Source organism: Filicampus tigris, chromosome 2 (genome assembly GCF_054856515.1).
Source record: "Filicampus tigris isolate MCC_2025a chromosome 2, RoL_Ftig_1.0, whole genome shotgun sequence".
Classification (NCBI taxonomy): domain Eukaryota; kingdom Metazoa; phylum Chordata; class Actinopteri; order Syngnathiformes; family Syngnathidae; genus Filicampus; species Filicampus tigris.
The window spans coordinates 32,771,149-32,786,268 of NC_141218.1; the positions used below are offsets into that span (position 1 = coordinate 32,771,149).

Here is a 15,120-nt window from a genome sequence, read left to right on the forward strand (position 1 = left end):
GATGGTTTTCGATACAGTTGCTTTTTGGCATTTTAAGCATAACAACAGTATATCTGTTTTAATAATGGTTGGTTTGTATCCAACTTCCTCTTTCATAAAGCAACCCGTTTTACATGAAATAAAAAAAATAAAATAAAATCCTGGCATTGACACGAAATTCTGGTGAGAAATGAACATTTATGATATCACAAAAAGCGATTGGAAAATATGAAGAAATCCCAATCATTTTAATGGATGAAAAGATACTTCAGTTAAATTTGATCCTACTTGAATAAAATAAGCAGTACATTTTCAAACAAATTTTCAGGGGTGGTGCAATCTAGGCGCACAGACTCTTTACATTCAGGTCTATTTCCTCCCTAAATGTCTCTGCAGCAATGCCTTCGAAGGACGATGATGTGATTTGGAACGAATCTTTGCTCAGTCCCCGTGCAGGACACAAAAAGGTCAGTTGTATCGTCTTTGACGCCAGATGGCCTTGCTCACTTGTTGGCAAGCAGCGCTCGTCCCACAAGCACGAAGATCAATCCAGAGAGGAGCTCCAGGGGCACGCCAGCTGCAGCCACCATAAACGACAGGCCATAGAGCACCGAGACCTGCATATCGATACATAGCTCCCCTCTCTCCTGGAGGATGTAACGCTTCACATCCACCACCTCCATCCAAAGTATGAAGAGCAGCAACACAAAGAGGAACAAGCATGCTGTGGAGAAATACACATCAGGCGACCGATAAGGCTCTTCCTGTTTTTACTATTAGCATGGTAGCGATGTTTACACACATAGTAATCATACCAACAGTGTGTGCAGGGTGTGGCTGTCATGTAACAGACAGCTGCAAAATACAAATAAACAACAAACAAATAACCATCCTTTGGCCTTTCAATAATTTTATGACTTTGATGTTTGCGGAAGTTTGTTTCAGCGTGGCCATGATGTGTTCCAGTGCTCAAAATAAACACATAAACGCATGGTTGGGTGAGCAATAAGTTCCTGGCCCTCACCTCAACTCCATCAAACACTTTCAGTATGAAGTAGAACAAAGATTATAAACTTCTCTGATCCTACGTCACTTTCTGACCTCACAAATGTTCTTCTTGATGTATCAGCAAAGATACACTCAGATTGTAGATTGCACAGAATAGTAAAAATAGCTATAGCTGCAAAAGGGGGCAACGCCACATTTTGTGCGTTAAAAAGTAGAGTATAATGAATGGCCAGTTGTCCCAATACTATTGTATGTATTTCACGCTCTATTCGCATAGCTAAAGGTTATCTTACCAGCAATGATGAGAAAAGTTCCGCCCAGCTTGTAGAGTTTATGGCTGATAAAGGGGACCCCGCAGACCAGTAGGAAGCATCCTGTCAGCGCGCAGGCCAGTGCAAGGATTATAAAAACTGTCCAGAAACCTCGAAACACTGACAGAAATACAAGCACATCACCATTAGTGAAAATCCAACCTGTGTGTAAAGTGCGTGTCTGTGATATTTTTGACTGGAAAAATTATGTTCACCAACAGGCGGTTCGTGATACAGTGCGAATGTAAAATAATATTCTCAACAACTGTAAATAGAGTCATGACTTAAATGTTCACTACCTGCTGTTGCATCATAACTGTGATGAGGTACTCGTCCGCGCGCAACTGGTAATGGGAAAAGGTAGCCATGGATACACACTTTGGATGATGGTTGATTTGCTATGAGTAAAGGAAAAAACACAGTTTGAATAGAAAAAAAAAAGGACCAAGCAATATACAAAAATGTTGTTGTTGTTATAGTAATCACATTTGCAAAGAAATGAGGCGTTATGAATCCACCTTCTGAAACCCAAATTTGAGACAGCGTGAGACTGGGCTTCTCTGAGAAGTCGGAGAATAAATCAAATGTAACAATCAACCACTAAAAATAATCAACTGATTGAAATTAGAAAATAACAAGAATTTTGCATCCTAAAAAATTACTGTGCTTCACTATGTACTCTTTGATTCATGAATAACAGTAATAATTATGTTTTAGCATCAAAAATGCGATTTCAGTTGAAGAGCTTCACTGGTCTATTAACCATTGCAGAACAGCAATGGAGTTTTCTATGCTGCGATTTGAGAGCAGCTGTGTGGCTTAAACATTACAGTGGTCTAATAAGTTGTAAATTTGTTAAGCACTGTATGTAGTGCAAAAACCATATGCCACTATTAGTTTTGGTTTTATTAGTTATCCTTTTCATTTGCAATTATGTTTGCATCCATCCATCCATCCATCCATCTTTCATTATCTGAAGCGCTCCACACGAGGGGCGCGGGTGTGCTGGAGCCTAGCCCAGCTGTCTTTGGGCAGTAGGCGGGGGACACCCTCAACGGGTTGCCAGCCAATCTATGTTGACATATAAACCAGTAAAGTACGAAAGACGGATTTTGCATGATTATGTTCTGCATAATCACAACTTCACATTCAAGTTATCACCAAACTCTGCTCAGGTTTGTGTGAATGAGAGAAGGGAGTAAAAAATGTTGCCGCGAGACAAAGGTACAGATACAAGAAAATTTGATATATTTCTTCTGTCTATTTGGATGATTATTATGAAGTGTTTCATTATTAAGCAAGTGACAATTTGAACGCATAATGTTGAAAAAGAAAGATCTGTCTGCTGACAAATGCTAATGATTTCAATGGATGAGGGTTATTTTTATTTCTATTTGATATTGAAGAGGAGCTTCTATGCAACGGTAACGTTAACAATTTTTACTTTCATGTTTGAGAATGTTTTTGGGTCAACATAAGTCTGCTTTTAAAAAGGGAGGTCTCTTTCATGACAGAAATACCACAGAGTTTCTTAGAGCCTATTTGGTTTTTTTTAAACTGTTGTGCATGATAATGTAGAAAACTAGATTTTGAGTCATTTGAAAAAGTATAAATAAACATACAATACTTCTGTCCCAAAAATCTGCATTGACTATTTACGAATATGAACATGAACCACAAACGCCTAATAGTTGGGAAAACAGTATATTTTGTATGTATCTTGTTACATTGCATTTGTATTCATTGAAATATGTTCAAGATTTCAATCGTACACAATTATGTTTTAGTTTTTCTTTCTATAGTTTCATAATTAAATGTTCGTTTATTTGCATCTTATTTATTTATTTTTTTTGCATCATACGGGAAGAGAACAAGTCTGGCCCCTTGTCCAGTACAGCGCTATACAGATCAAAACGAGCGTCATTGCAAAGTCTTTCACATACTGAAAAACGTTGCCAAGACTTCATTTGCGGTGGATTCCACGTGGAACAGACAGCGCCAAAAAAAGCCTTCATGCTGGAGGGTGAGAAACGCAGGAGAGATGGTGACTGATTTCACAAACTGCAGCTGAGGAATAAAAAGAAACAAGCTGACATCAGTTGTCAAATAAAGACACGACAGCTGAAGCATCTGTCAGTCAGTCGACATGTGGCTGTGCTGCTACTTTGAGGGCCCACATTGCTAAGTGAAATATTCCAAGGACTCCAATGTGGTTCTGATCCAGAGGTTTGTGCAGCTTTCAGGAGGAACTTATAAAACATGCATGCTCATAAATTCCACTGACTTGTCCAAAACATGATTGATGACACAGAGAAACTTTAATCAACCTCTTATGGAAAATGAAACACTTACTTTTCAGCACTGGTAGCTCTCATTAACATGTGCCTATACACTTCGAGCCATATTCTCCTTGGTGCAGAAGAGGGAAAATAAAGTTATACCCAAATGCCCTAACACCCATCGATTGAAGTCTGCCATTTACGCACCGAGACCAGACCGGTCACGAGACCAAGTCTTTTTAAGGGTCTAAGTCTCGTCTCAGAATCTAATTTGTACTCAGTCTTGTCTCGCCTCGGACAGGGCGGATTTTGGATTTCTGATCAAGACCGGTCGAGACTAGGCCAGTACTACGGTGATCAGTGAGGAATGCAGAATATTGGTCCTACGCTGCCTTTCCGGTGTCGCCTGGTGTGCCACGCCCCCTGCACACAGAGTGTGAATGATGGTGACTGCATTAAAGTCGTTAAATTTGGTTTCCATAACCAAGAGTTAATTATGGTTGATTTGCCAAGCAAGCAATTTAAGCATTATTCCTGACTTTTTCTGTCAAATTTTCTTTGTCAAATGACAATTGTCATAGCTTGTCAGGACAATTCAGTTTTAATAAGTACACTCTAAAAAAAAGTTGGGTTGAAAATAACACAATTTTAGATCAAAATTGGACAGATCCACAACTTGGGCCATTTTGACCCAACTTTCTTGGTTGTTTTTGCAGAACAAAATGTGTAGTTAATAGTTATGCACAAAACAACCCCCCAAAATGGACTGTTTTGTACTAAACAATGCATGAAAGTGGGTCAAATTGACCCAATTTGTGTATCAGTCCATTTTTTCCCCCAAATTGTGTTATTTTAACCCAACGTTTTTTAGAGTGTAAGATTGCATAATTTGTAGAAGTAAAAAAAATTGGTTAGGTTTGATTTCATTGTACTATTTCAAAAACAACATAGCAGAATGAAAAAAAAAGATACCGGTCATTCTGTTTTTTGTTTTTTTTTGGGGGGGGGCGGGATTTTTCTTTGCTATACAGTCTTGGTCTTGGGCAGTGGGCTGGCCCGGACGCTCGGTCTCGACCTCCGAAAATCTCAGTCTGAACAGAGGTGGGCATTTCGTCAGTACTGATGTAAGGTCCCGTCAGTTCGTCATTGACGCACACCTGTGTTGCTGACAATTGACTCACAGCACACAATCGGCACCAGTGGCAATTGCTCTAGACTGCAACTCAGCTTCTTAAAAGCTTTGTCCACCGAACCCAAAAAAGGTTGAAATATGTACTGCTGTGTGTACATTTCATTGATTAAATATACACTAGAATACCTTCATCTTTTGTTTAGAATCAACTACTTATCTCAGGTAACTGACACGATTTCCTTCTCATACTGCATGCAGACCGAAGCTCAGCGATCCCGGCGGCAAGTTTCCATATATGAGCCATTCTACCGAATTGGTTGAAATTGCTGTCCCACAATGAAAATCAAATTTTAAAAAACAATGAAGTGTTCAGACCTTGCATATTTTGTCATATCGTGTTATGATCTATTTTACCACAAGGCATTAATTGAGATACTATTAAACTGATTGTATAAAAAGTCATCTTTTATATTGCATTAGGAGGTGGCTGTCCCAATCTCTAACTCCTAAATTTCAATTCATGAAAATAAAATGTACAAGATTTTTGCCAATCTAAAACATACTTTACTTTAATAGAACATTTTGGTTGCTTTTAAATGTATGGTGAAAGATTTAAATTTTTTTTCAAATAAATTTTGTAGATTTTTTTCAAATTAGAAGTTTTTATGTAAAAAAAACCTGTCACAACTTTTCATGTCACTACCGAAACGCAAAGAGTATTTGTCTGTAGGCAAGGCTTAGTTTTAGCCACATCCCCAGAAATTTCACCAGTAAGAGACATTACTTTCATGTTCATCACTGGCCACATGGTGAGTAATTAGTTGGCAGCATAATTAAGTTATGTGCCCTCCAAAGTCTCAAAATCAGCATGTGGTTTTAAGGAGCGTCACTACCGAACACCTCATTTCGGCAATAAAATGAGCACTTTTGATTTTAATGCTAAATGTACTGTTTTCTATCTCTGTACACATGCTCAAAACTGTCTGTGGTAGGCACATTGTGCCTAGCATTGTTGAGTATTGTCAACAACTATCATAAAACGTCACTACCGAAACGGTCACTACCAAAACATTTCGGTACTGACAATATGATGTTTATTTTTGAATGAAGTAAGTTTTAAATAATACAATACATGGATACATATGTCATACATAGATCTTTCTGATTTTAACAATATTCTATTTAATATTTTATCTTAATTTGAAGGGGAAAAACACTAAAATGCCAAAAAGCCTAGCAGAGACAGAGTACAGGCGAAGGGTTACAATGACCCAGTGAAATCCAAAGAATATTCTCGTTGACAAATGCACATGATAGTTTGTCTATGCACAAGACAAAAACCAAGTTCCTGAGTCGTTTCAATTTAGGAACTCATTGAATAGTTTATTCAAGTGAAGCCTGCATGTGACTATTTTTTCTACTTTGGTTATATTCTGAACCGTGCAATGTTTAGGTGGCATGTTATTTGACTTTTTGCATAATTAAGTCTTTTGAGACTGCTGATTATTTTAATCTATTAAAAATTGTGTAAATTTAAGTTTTTCAATTAACTTTGTGACTGAGTAATTGTTGTATTGTGCCAGCAACGGTTTTGTATTTCTACATGCTTTTGAAAATATTAGTGCTGTCAAGCGAATTAAAATTTTTAATCGTAGTTAATCGCATTTTTTTCATAGTTAACTTGTAGTTAATCACATTTTATTTATTGTAAAAAAATCCCTTGATTTTTCGGTCCCATTATTTTCTTGAATTTGAATACCCGTAACATGAATAAGAGGATTGATTTTCTTATGCAAATACTTCATTAAAGAAAATTCAACCCAAACATAGTATTTTTTAAGAATATGCTCCATGCAAGCCCACTAGTTGAAACAAGGCATTCTGATAAATATTGCGTTTGTGGAATAAGAGTTAATCCACCTGTTTTTAGTCATCACCGGGGGCGGCCATTTTGTCACGTCTTTTAACTGAAAATGATATCACAGTTGCTCAGGGCACACGTAACAACCAATCACAGCTCACCTGTTTTCTGAAACTGAGCCATGATTGGTCATTATTTGAACCCTCAGCACATCAGTTGACAGAAGTTGACAGAAGTAATAAAAGTAATAAAATGGCCGACCCCTGAGATGGTAAAAAATGGATGGATTTTATAACTTATATTCCACAAACACAATATTAATCAGAATGCCTTGTTTGACCTGGGGGGCCTGCATAGAACATATTCTTGGGTTGACTTTCACTTCAATTGAAAAAAACAAGCATTGGATTCAACTCACAGGAACAGCCCCTCAGCCCTTTTAAAACACACACATACACTCACACACACACACACGCGTGCGTCTTTTAGTAACAGAAAGTTTGGGTTGACATTCCTTCATTTGAAAAAAACAAGCAATGAATTCAACTCACGTGAACAGCCCCTCAGCCCTTTTCAAACACACACATATACATTCGCACACACGCACGCGTGCGTCTTTCAGCTGTTACTAAAAGCATGCTACTGAACACCAATTGATTGGCTTGTCTTGTCTTGCTTTAGAGAGAAAATATATATAACAAGCATAACGCTGCATTTTAAGGGCAAGCAAGAAAAGTCTATCTAATCTAAGCAGTCTATGTAACCATAGGATGTATCTGTATGTACAGTATTTATGTATATGCTGCAGCCACGTGTGATCTAAGATAAATATTAGCTGGATATGTGCACTTGTGTGTTGAACTTGTTGGTTCAATGTTGCAATTAGACGTACTTAGCCGATTCTGACTTTGGGTCATGAGCTGCATCGCGTCATTCTATGGCTAGGCGTCGGCCGAATGAGCCGGCCGGGCCGGCCCGGGTAGGATGACCGACCCCGTGAAGACTGCTGCCACCACGATGTACCAGCGGCCGCCGAAACTGTGGAGATCTGTGGGAAGGGCCCGCCCAGAGTCGCCGCCGCCGCCGCTGCCCACGCTTTCAGGCTGGGACGAAGCGAGCCAAGGAGCTGAGCACAAGTGGGTGTGAGCTAACGTGCTATTGCTACACATCTTCTGCGGCAGGAGCATTTTTTTGAATCGGTCGTACTTTGTTCGTGTCCCTTCCGCGTGGCTAACTAGGAATCGAAACTTAGCACCGACATTCTAAAATCTGAACGGTTCCGGGTGAACCGGAATGATGGAACTGATCCCACTCGAATCCGGGGTTTCGGTGCCCAACCCTAAGCAAGTGACAGCAGTGCATGTGTCTGCCGAGCAATTCAACCTCATCGTCAATATTTTGAAGCAGATGTAACGCCTTATCTACTCTAAAGCTTTTTTTTTCAAGATACATGTATAGATCATGGTGACCAGCAGCCTTTATCAATGCAGCCACTGGTTGCTATGGAAACCTTAATCACATCAATCAAATTGACGGCGTCAAAAGGGGGTTGGATTAACTTTGAAAATAATGCGCTAAATTGACAGCCCTAGAAAATATATATATTTATAAACTGTATTGACAGTCCAGTCCGTCTGTCTGATGGAATGCCCACCACACATATGGTTACATAGACTGCTTAGATTAGATATATTTTCCTCGCTTGCCCTTATTATGCAGCATATTTTTGGTCATATATATTTTTTTCTTTTTAAAGAAACACCCATCAATCGGTGTTTGGTTGCATGCATGAAAGTAACTGCCGCATTATTGTGGTTCTCAAAAATAACACTCTTGTGAAAAGATATGAAAAATATAAAAATTAATAAGCAGGTTAAAAATAGCCCTTTGAATAACTCATATTGAAGTTCCCAAACAATAAAAAAGTTCATGAAATTAAAGAATAGAGAAGTTGATACAGCCATCCATCCATAAATCTGTCAAAAAATAACTCAATTTTGTTGTTGTTAAGAATTGGAATCAAATCAAAGAACTGGAATCAAAACTGGAAACGTCCAAATACAAATGATGCCCAACTTTAGTTATCATTTATTTCATAAATAGTGTTTTGACATATTTCCTGACTTTTTCTTTTGTGAAGAACCCAGAAAGGGTTATTTGATTTTTATTGATTTCATCCATGCATTATCCAAACCGCTTTTCCTCAAAAGCGTCGGGGGGGGTGCTGGAACCTATCCCAGCTGTCTATGGGCAGTCAGCCGGGTACACCCTGGATTGGTTGCTAGCCAATCGCAGGGTACACAGAGACAAACAAACAACCGCACTCAAATAGGATTTAGAATGATCAATTAACCTGTTTTTGGAATGTGGGTGGAAACCTGAATGCCGGAGAAAACACACGCAGGCACTAGGAGAACATGCAAACTCCACATAGGAATGCCTGGGCCGGATTCAAACCCACCACCTCTGCACTGTGAGGTGGACGTGCTAACCAGTCGATCACCGTGCCACCCTATTGATTTCATAAATAGTGTAATTGTATTTCACAAATAGCGTTATTTATTTCCTGACTATTTTCTGAGAAGGTTATTTGGTATTATTTATTTAATAAATTGTGTTATTTATTTCGCTAATAGTGTTATTTGTTTCTTGACTTTTTTTCTGTGAAGAGCGAGGAAAGAGTTATTCATATTTGGTTGTGTGGCTTTCTGGAAAACAATAAATGTTTATGTTTAGGCACCCCTGTGATCATCACACTTTTTCTGTTACAAATTGACCCCATCAGAGAAGGGGAAGGTTATGTGGCCCTCACAGGAAAAGGTTTGGTGACCCCTGGTGTACTGTATTATCAGGCCAAATGTTCTTGGCCCTCTTCCTTCCACCGTGCACAAAAGAATGTTGCTAACCGCTTTTGTCTTTTTTTTTTTGGGGGGGGGGGGGGGGGGGGGTAGATGCTACAGGGGTCAGAAAAGTCGCCACATATAGCAAAACCTTTGCCAAGTTACAAACACTTCAGAGACAAAAGTCGAAATGCTTACTTGCTAGTGCTTGCACTATCGTACATGCATGTGCACATAAAATAAAAGCACAACGTTCAAAATAAAAGCACCACATATTGTATGTTTTACTTTGACTTCATGGTTGTTGCGAGGTCCGGTCAGAGACTGTGGGCGGGCGGGCGCGTTGTGGCCCCCGGGCCGCACTTTGCACAGTTCTGGTCTACTACTTTGTAGAGTGAGTTGTTCCACTGCGTGAAACTGGATGGTCATTGGTTATTCTGGGCTCCCACCTATTGCACATTCAGTGTCTCCGGGGGTCTATGGGGCAGTGGGCTGGCCCGGACGCACAAATTCTGCATGATGATTGGATAATCTGTCTGAGGCGAAACTGAGCTTCACCTCATTTGAATGGCCAGCAGCCGCCACTGGTCTGCACGTAGCATGAAACAGAAATGTTGGCCTTTTGAAAAGTGTATTAAAGTAATCTGCCCTCAGTACTTTGTTGAGTCTCCTTTTGCACTCATGACAGCATCAAGGTGGCATGGCATGGTGGCGAGCAGTACAGTTCAGGTGCTATTGTAGCCCAAGATGCTTTGATGTTGGCCTTCAGATGGTCTGCATTTCAGCGTTTCTGTTCCCTCATCTTCCCCTTGACAATACCACATACATTTTCAATGGGGTCAAGTCAAGGCAAGTTTTCTGGCCAATCAAGCACTGTTTTTCCATGGCTAGTAAAACAGATATTTGTAGTTTTGGCCTTGCGGGCAGATGCCAAATCCTGCTAGAAAATAAAATCACTGTCTCCAAAAAGCTTGTCGGCAGAGGGAAGCATGAAGCATGAAGTTCTCTAAAATTTTCTGAAGGACAGCTGTATTGACTTGGCTCCCCAAGCCATTACTGTCTATGGAAACTGCAAACTGGACTGGAGCGGACTGAAGTTTGACTTTTGTGCTTCTCCAGACTCTGGGACCTTGACTTCCAAAGAAAATGGAAAATTGACCTGAAAAGAGGACTTGGGACCACTGCATGGGAACAATCCTTTAGCCTACCTTTTCTCCTTAGCCCAGCACAGATGCTTCTGATGTTGTTTTTTGTTCTGGAGTGGCTTGAACCATGGAATTTTATAACCATGTTTATAGTCCATGTCATGCAGACATCTCTATGTGGTGGTTCTTGCACTCCTAATGAAGCTCCCCCAGATTTCTGAGTCACCATTGCTTGACATTTCTCTCAAGGCTGGGGTCATCCCTGCCACTTTTGCACCTTTTGTGGCCACGTGTCCCTCTGTTCATGTACTTTAACACAGCGCTCTGTGAGGATCCAGCCTCTTATATTCCTTCTTTTTGAGACCATTTCTTCTTATGTAGGGTGTCAATGGTGGTTTTCTGCACAACAGCAAAGTCAGCAGTGTTCCTGATGATTCTGAAGCTTACTAAACTAGACTGAGAAAATTTCAAGGTTGAGGAAATCATCTGCAGTTGTTTTGCGTTAACTAGCTGTTAAGATTGGGACACAGGAAGCCAACAATGTTGAGCTTTGTCCTGATGTTCGAATTTTATGAAACACTGGATTTTTTATTTTTGTGTCTTCCCGCCATAGTCATCAAAATTAAAACAAATAAAGGCTTGAAATATTTCACTTTGTGTGTGGTGAACCAATATAAAAGTTTCACTTTTTGAAGCAAATTATTGAAATAAATGGACTCTCCCTTGATATTAGTGTTGTTCCGATGCCATTTTTTGGCCCTGATACCGATTCCAATGCCCAGCTGTGCGGTATCAGCCGATGCCGATACTGTACCGATACCAGACTTTTGAAAAAAAAATAAAAAGAAGATATATATGAGCATTTTTTTTCTTGTAATTCTAAAGAACTGAACACTCACTTGGATGTAAAACCATTGCTATCATGGCTTGGTCGGACTTAAAAACCTTTGTGAAACAGGAAAAAATAAGAAATAGTATACACGAGGTATCTTTGAGAGAGATTGTGTCGGATTAATTTAAGTTTGTTTTGAGTATTAGTGACCCATCGCAACAACTTCCGCTCCCAAATCCACTTTCGAAACCAAAAACAAGCAGTAGAAAAATCCAACAATTTCAACTCCAAAATCCAAAATTGAGCAGGGTTTGTTGTTGCAGTTCATTCCCCTTGATCATGCTCGCTGCCGCTGCCACCGCCGCCGCAAGCTCTTGGTGTTTGTTCACATGTTTTGTCCTCAAATGTTTGATCAGGTTTGACGTATTGAACCTGGCCACTTTAGTTCCACCTCTTGCAACTTTCGCACCGCTAATTTTGCACTTAGCTGTTGTACTCGCTGGAGTTTCTATGCTGAAGTACAGTAGTTCCATATCGCTGCTGACATTATACCAGTGTTTTAATGTGGTATCGGATAGTTCTCGATACCAGTATCGGTATGGGAACAACACTACTTGATATTCAAATTTTCTGGCACCCACCTGTATGTCAAGGCTATGGGGTAGGATGGCAAGACCGACGCTTTATCTTACAAAGAATTCAAAACATACTTGAACTCTCCCAAAGGGTTTAATGGAACCATGGTTAAACCTTTTGGCGAGATTTCCGAATGATTTGTTTGGTGCAAGCACAGTGCTGCTCATCACTGAAATGAGACAGTTACAGTGAAGAATTGTGGTGGCAGTATCATGCTTTTAGGCTGTATTTCTTCCGGTCGAAGATAAAACTAGGGTTTTAGTTAAAGGTGAGGGATTTATGTACAATTCCAAATAAGAGTCAGAGTTTCCACAAAACCTTGCTTTGCTTATGAATGTCATTAATTGTTGTGTTTGTAAATGTTTGTAGGTTTTCTCTCTGCTTGTGTGATTCACATGCAGCAAGTTAGTTATATAAATTGCCTTAACAAAATAAAAAAGTAAGTAAAAATGTCAGCGAAAGCTTACACGAAAACGTACATATTATTTAGGGGTAAATTAGAGGCACTTTACATCGTGGCAGGTGTGTTGATTCCCAATGAACATAAGTTTGAATGTTATTGGTTCTAAACAAAGCGACATCCCAAGTTATAAGAGGGTGTGCATACTGGTTATTTTTTATATTTTCTCTAAAAAAATTTCCAGGTGCCTTGTACAGATGACAGGTCACATCAATGGTGGAAGACGTTTTGACATGCTTTATTTTGTTATTATTTAAATCAAAGAAACCTTTGCGCGTAGAATTCTTACATCCACTGTATATACTATACCTGTATATACTGTAGAAACAGTTAATACAAGGAAACAACAAAACAATCAGGTCCATCTGGAATAAAGTGATTTGGACTTTTTTTTAAAAAAATATCAACGGAGGAGGAGCTTTAATACAAGCGGATTCCACAATTTGGGTCCATCAGATGGACCAGCAAAAACGAATACTAAAATAGACGGTATTTTTCCTTCACGGTTGTTAAAGGGATGTGTGTCCTATTACCGTAATCATTACAGCATCGCTACAACAAAAGTAGACTTGTGCGCAATACAATATACACGTTTAGTGCTGCAGGACTCCTGAAAGCCGATAGAACATTGGCACAACTGAACAATTTGTGTGGCCTGCAGTATTGTGTACAGTATATGAGATTTAGCGTGCTTGCGTAATTGATTCTTTCCATGCATGCTTACAATTCAATATTTAATTTAATAAAAATGAAGTGTCCCAGAACACTGAGTAATCGTGTTATGTTTACATACAGTATATTCAAAAAATTACAATCATTTGGTTGGGTTTAAGTAGAAAATTCCACTTGTATACAGAATTATAATCCAGAGTAGAGAAAATATTGTATCTTGTGTTTCTTTCCTGGAGCATTGCTTACGAGTAGCAGCTGGACAATATTTGACTTTGAAAGTACTTTAGTCCTTAAATATTTGCACCATCTGTTATTGAAATCTGATGACAATCTGCGGAATATTGTGGGAAGTGTTGGACATAATTTGTCGACCCTCAGTGAACATGACGATAGTGAGAAAAAACTACTGGACATCTGTTACATATGGCCAATTTGGGTGGAAAAACAAACAATGAAACACTGTTTTGGATCCTTTTTTATATACTATACTTCACCCATTTTTTTGCAAACAAGCTTCATACATGTCTTACCTCGGTCCCATTGGCATCTTTTTCTACGATTGTTTCTGTGCTGCGCCATCTGTGAGATCCACAGTTGTCACTGGCCACCAACCAGTAGTCTGTAGCAAAGGCCACAAAGAAACATATGGTCCCCAATGCTCCAAATATGCCCCCAGCTAGGGTTGTAGTTCCCACCCTCATAGCTACAAGCAGCAATCCTCTTGAACAACTACCGTATTTACTTTTCAGAGTTTGAACTCAGTGAAACCTCGACGTCGTCCACTCTAACAAACGGTCTCTGGACCACTCCCTGGCACGCGGGGAGGTGTGAGGGGGAAAGAAGCTCCAGTGACTAAAGACAGCAGGCGGGGGTACCAGAGTTATTTTAGGAAGCATGGCTGTCCTCTTCAAATTACCCTTGGTGTGCCGAGCAATGAGGAGGACTAGTTGTTTGTGTTGAATGAAAATGGCAAGTGTGCAGGCTGTAAGGAACGCAAGGTATTTGTTAGCTCGGTGTTACTCTCGGAGGAGCACTTTGAAAATAAGTTAGACTGGCGATGCAAATGACCCTCGAATCTTTAACATAGGAGCTCAGGCAAGGAAGGTTTTACAGTTATATACATTCCTTGTAACGGGTAATTGTTTCCTGTCCTCTTGTTTGTCCCTGTTGTTCGTCTTGATCCAAAGCAAAGCTAGGGTGTTTCTTTGAGACCTGTGGAACGGAAACCAGCAGAGACCATCTCATGGGATATAATTTTATGATCTGAGTGCTTACCTCGGCATAGAGAGCATTGTCACTGGAAAGCATAGCTGGGTATTTTTTTTCTGTATGATGTCACAATGTGTACTTTTATCTCTTTTTCAGTGGTGATAACAGGGGGCAGTGACCAAACAGATGTTGTTGTTTTGCTTTCTTTCTCAAAGTTTCTTTTTCTTTTCTTTTTTTTGATTTCGGATGCGAAAAAAACCCAAAACAAAAATCAAAAGTGAAGGCAACATAGAGACAACAATCAACACAGGTTAGGTCAGTGTTATACAGTAACCATACTGAGTTATGAAAAATAAAAACAGTAATTACAGTATACAAACATAAACAACAATAGTAGAAATAAAAAGAAAATGAAATGCCAAATTTTCAATTTCAAACAAATATGTAATGTATAGAATGTAAAGTGATGAATAATAAAATTATTATGTTGGTGTTAAACCAGTGCCCCGCCATATTTAAATAAAGAGGTGAGGAGGAAAACAGTTTCACATTAAACAGAGTCAAGATGTTATTTAACTGCAACTAACAAACATGTACAAGATGTTTCATGTGCTTAAGTGCTGTTTTTAAGTAATTTTCTTCTCATTCTCTTTCTGAAGTCTTTCTGTCAAGGGCATTAACCCATGCCATTCAGACAACCTATGCCACTTTTGCTTTTTGCTTAAAAAAAATACAAATGTGCTCTATAAATTATAA

The 15,120-nt window shown here is 39.2% G+C and overlaps 1 protein-coding gene across 1 annotated transcript; it reads right to left on the bottom strand.

Moving 5' to 3' along the window:
- Positions 1 to 279: 279 nt before the first annotated feature.
- On the bottom strand, positions 280 to 13,856 carry LOC147152073 (transmembrane protein 182-like). The gene is made up of 5 exons (XM_086023735.1): positions 13,686 to 13,856; positions 3,242 to 3,365; positions 1,598 to 1,696; positions 1,281 to 1,418; positions 280 to 703 (listed from the first exon to the last, which is right to left on the bottom strand). The coding sequence occupies exons 1-5, from the start codon at positions 13,854 to 13,856 to the stop codon at positions 483 to 485; spliced, it is 753 nt and encodes a 250-aa protein (XP_085879861.1). The 3' UTR covers positions 280 to 482.
- Positions 13,857 to 15,120: the final 1,264 nt, after the last annotated feature.